This window comes from Embiotoca jacksoni, unplaced genomic scaffold (genome assembly GCF_022577435.1).
Source record: "Embiotoca jacksoni isolate LCO1_2020_lvr unplaced genomic scaffold, fEmbJac1.0.p SCAF_22, whole genome shotgun sequence".
Taxonomy (NCBI): Eukaryota; Metazoa; Chordata; class Actinopteri; family Embiotocidae; genus Embiotoca; species Embiotoca jacksoni.
In genome coordinates this window covers 853645-855000 of record NW_027185363.1, presented here as the reverse complement: position 1 = coordinate 855000, position 1356 = coordinate 853645, and the positions used below count along the sequence as shown (strand labels likewise).

Sequence of the window (1356 nt, the reverse complement as noted above, 5' to 3'; positions counted from 1 at the left end):
GATCTTTGCTGCTAATTGGACAGGCACAGTATAGGCGAAAATATTTTTCTAAACAGTGCAGCTTTTGGGTTGTTAAGTTGTTAATAGATATGCTGTAAATGGGCTGTTCAGCTAACCTGTCCAGTCAGACCAGAAAAATACAGCCTCACATGCAGCACTCTGACACAGGCTAAAGGTGGGGGGTAAAAACACTGCGATGACTGGCTGTGATCCTTATTTTGAGGAAATCACCAAGAAACACGCCACAGAGTTGTATTTTAAAAATGTATAGGCTTGCTGTTTGATTCAAGCAGACAGGCATAAACCATGTGCGTTTCATCAGCCATCTATCACAGCCCATGCAATGCAGACAGACCAGTGAACCTCGAAGCCACCAACGCCTTTTTGACCGTAGAGATACAAAACTAGCATTTTATTTTATTTTTTTAAAGAGGGTGTGTATTGTTGTGCACTGCAGCCTTTACAACCACTGTATGATAAACATGTATTCACTGGAAATGAAAGATAGCTGTACGGTGCTTAAAATGAGGCGTATCATATTATTATTGCACACTCACACACTGCACACGCAGCGATCGCCGGTTCCGATTAATCACGTTGACGCGAATGAATGAAAGAGGGCTGAGAAAACACAATCAGTGCTGCGTGAGGATGCACGGCGTGGTGTGTTTTCACCCACCTTTTATCCAGACAGCAGATCCACTCCGACGGAGACGAGTTGGGGGACGTCTGCACCGCGACCATCTTCCCCGGCTGTGTGTCGGTGAACGCTGTGATGCTACCGGAGGAGGCTTCCCGGTTTGTCGGTGGTCGTTTAATGAATTTGAGCTCCGACTGCGCCCCCTCCCCTCCTCTCCCCTCCCCGCCCCTCTGCTGCTGCTGCTGCCGCCGCCGCCTTCATCGTGGCATGCAGATGACTTATGTCAGTTTGACTTAATGGGCTTTTGGAGGGCAACTGGACGGATCACAAACAACAACAGTAACATGCAGGGCAATACCTAGAAATAAAAATGATATTATACTTATTCTGTCTGAAACGTGTGATGTAGGCTATAATATCACTGTTTAAGGAATATCAACTTATTTACCTATAATGCATAAACGTACACTTCAGGCCTACTGTTATATTTGGGTCAGACAATATGACAAAATCACATTACAGCGGTTTTTATCAAACACTGCAATATCAGTATCTTTAAAGTGTTTATGGGATGAAACTACAGGTGTTTTAAAAGGATATCTGTAGTGGCATACACAGAGCAAGAGGAATGTGGAAAGGATGACCCAGGTGACACCCAAGTATCCCTGAGAGGCAGTCAGCCTATAGGGGAAAAAAATAACCCTTAAACCAGTTTT

General features: G+C 44.7%; 1 protein-coding gene across 2 annotated transcripts in view; it reads right to left on the bottom strand.

Moving 5' to 3' along the window:
• Nucleotides 1-835, bottom strand: part of LOC138202803 (rap guanine nucleotide exchange factor 4-like) — a 23308-nt gene extending 22473 nt beyond the window's left edge. For both annotated transcript variants that reach the window (XM_069157078.1, XM_069157079.1), the window contains exon 1: nt 680-835. In XM_069157078.1, the coding sequence (XP_069013179.1) occupies nt 680-744 (65 nt within the window). In that variant the 5' untranslated portion in view covers nt 745-835. The remainder of the gene's footprint in view (nt 1-679) is intronic.
• Nucleotides 836-1356: the final 521 nt, after the last annotated feature.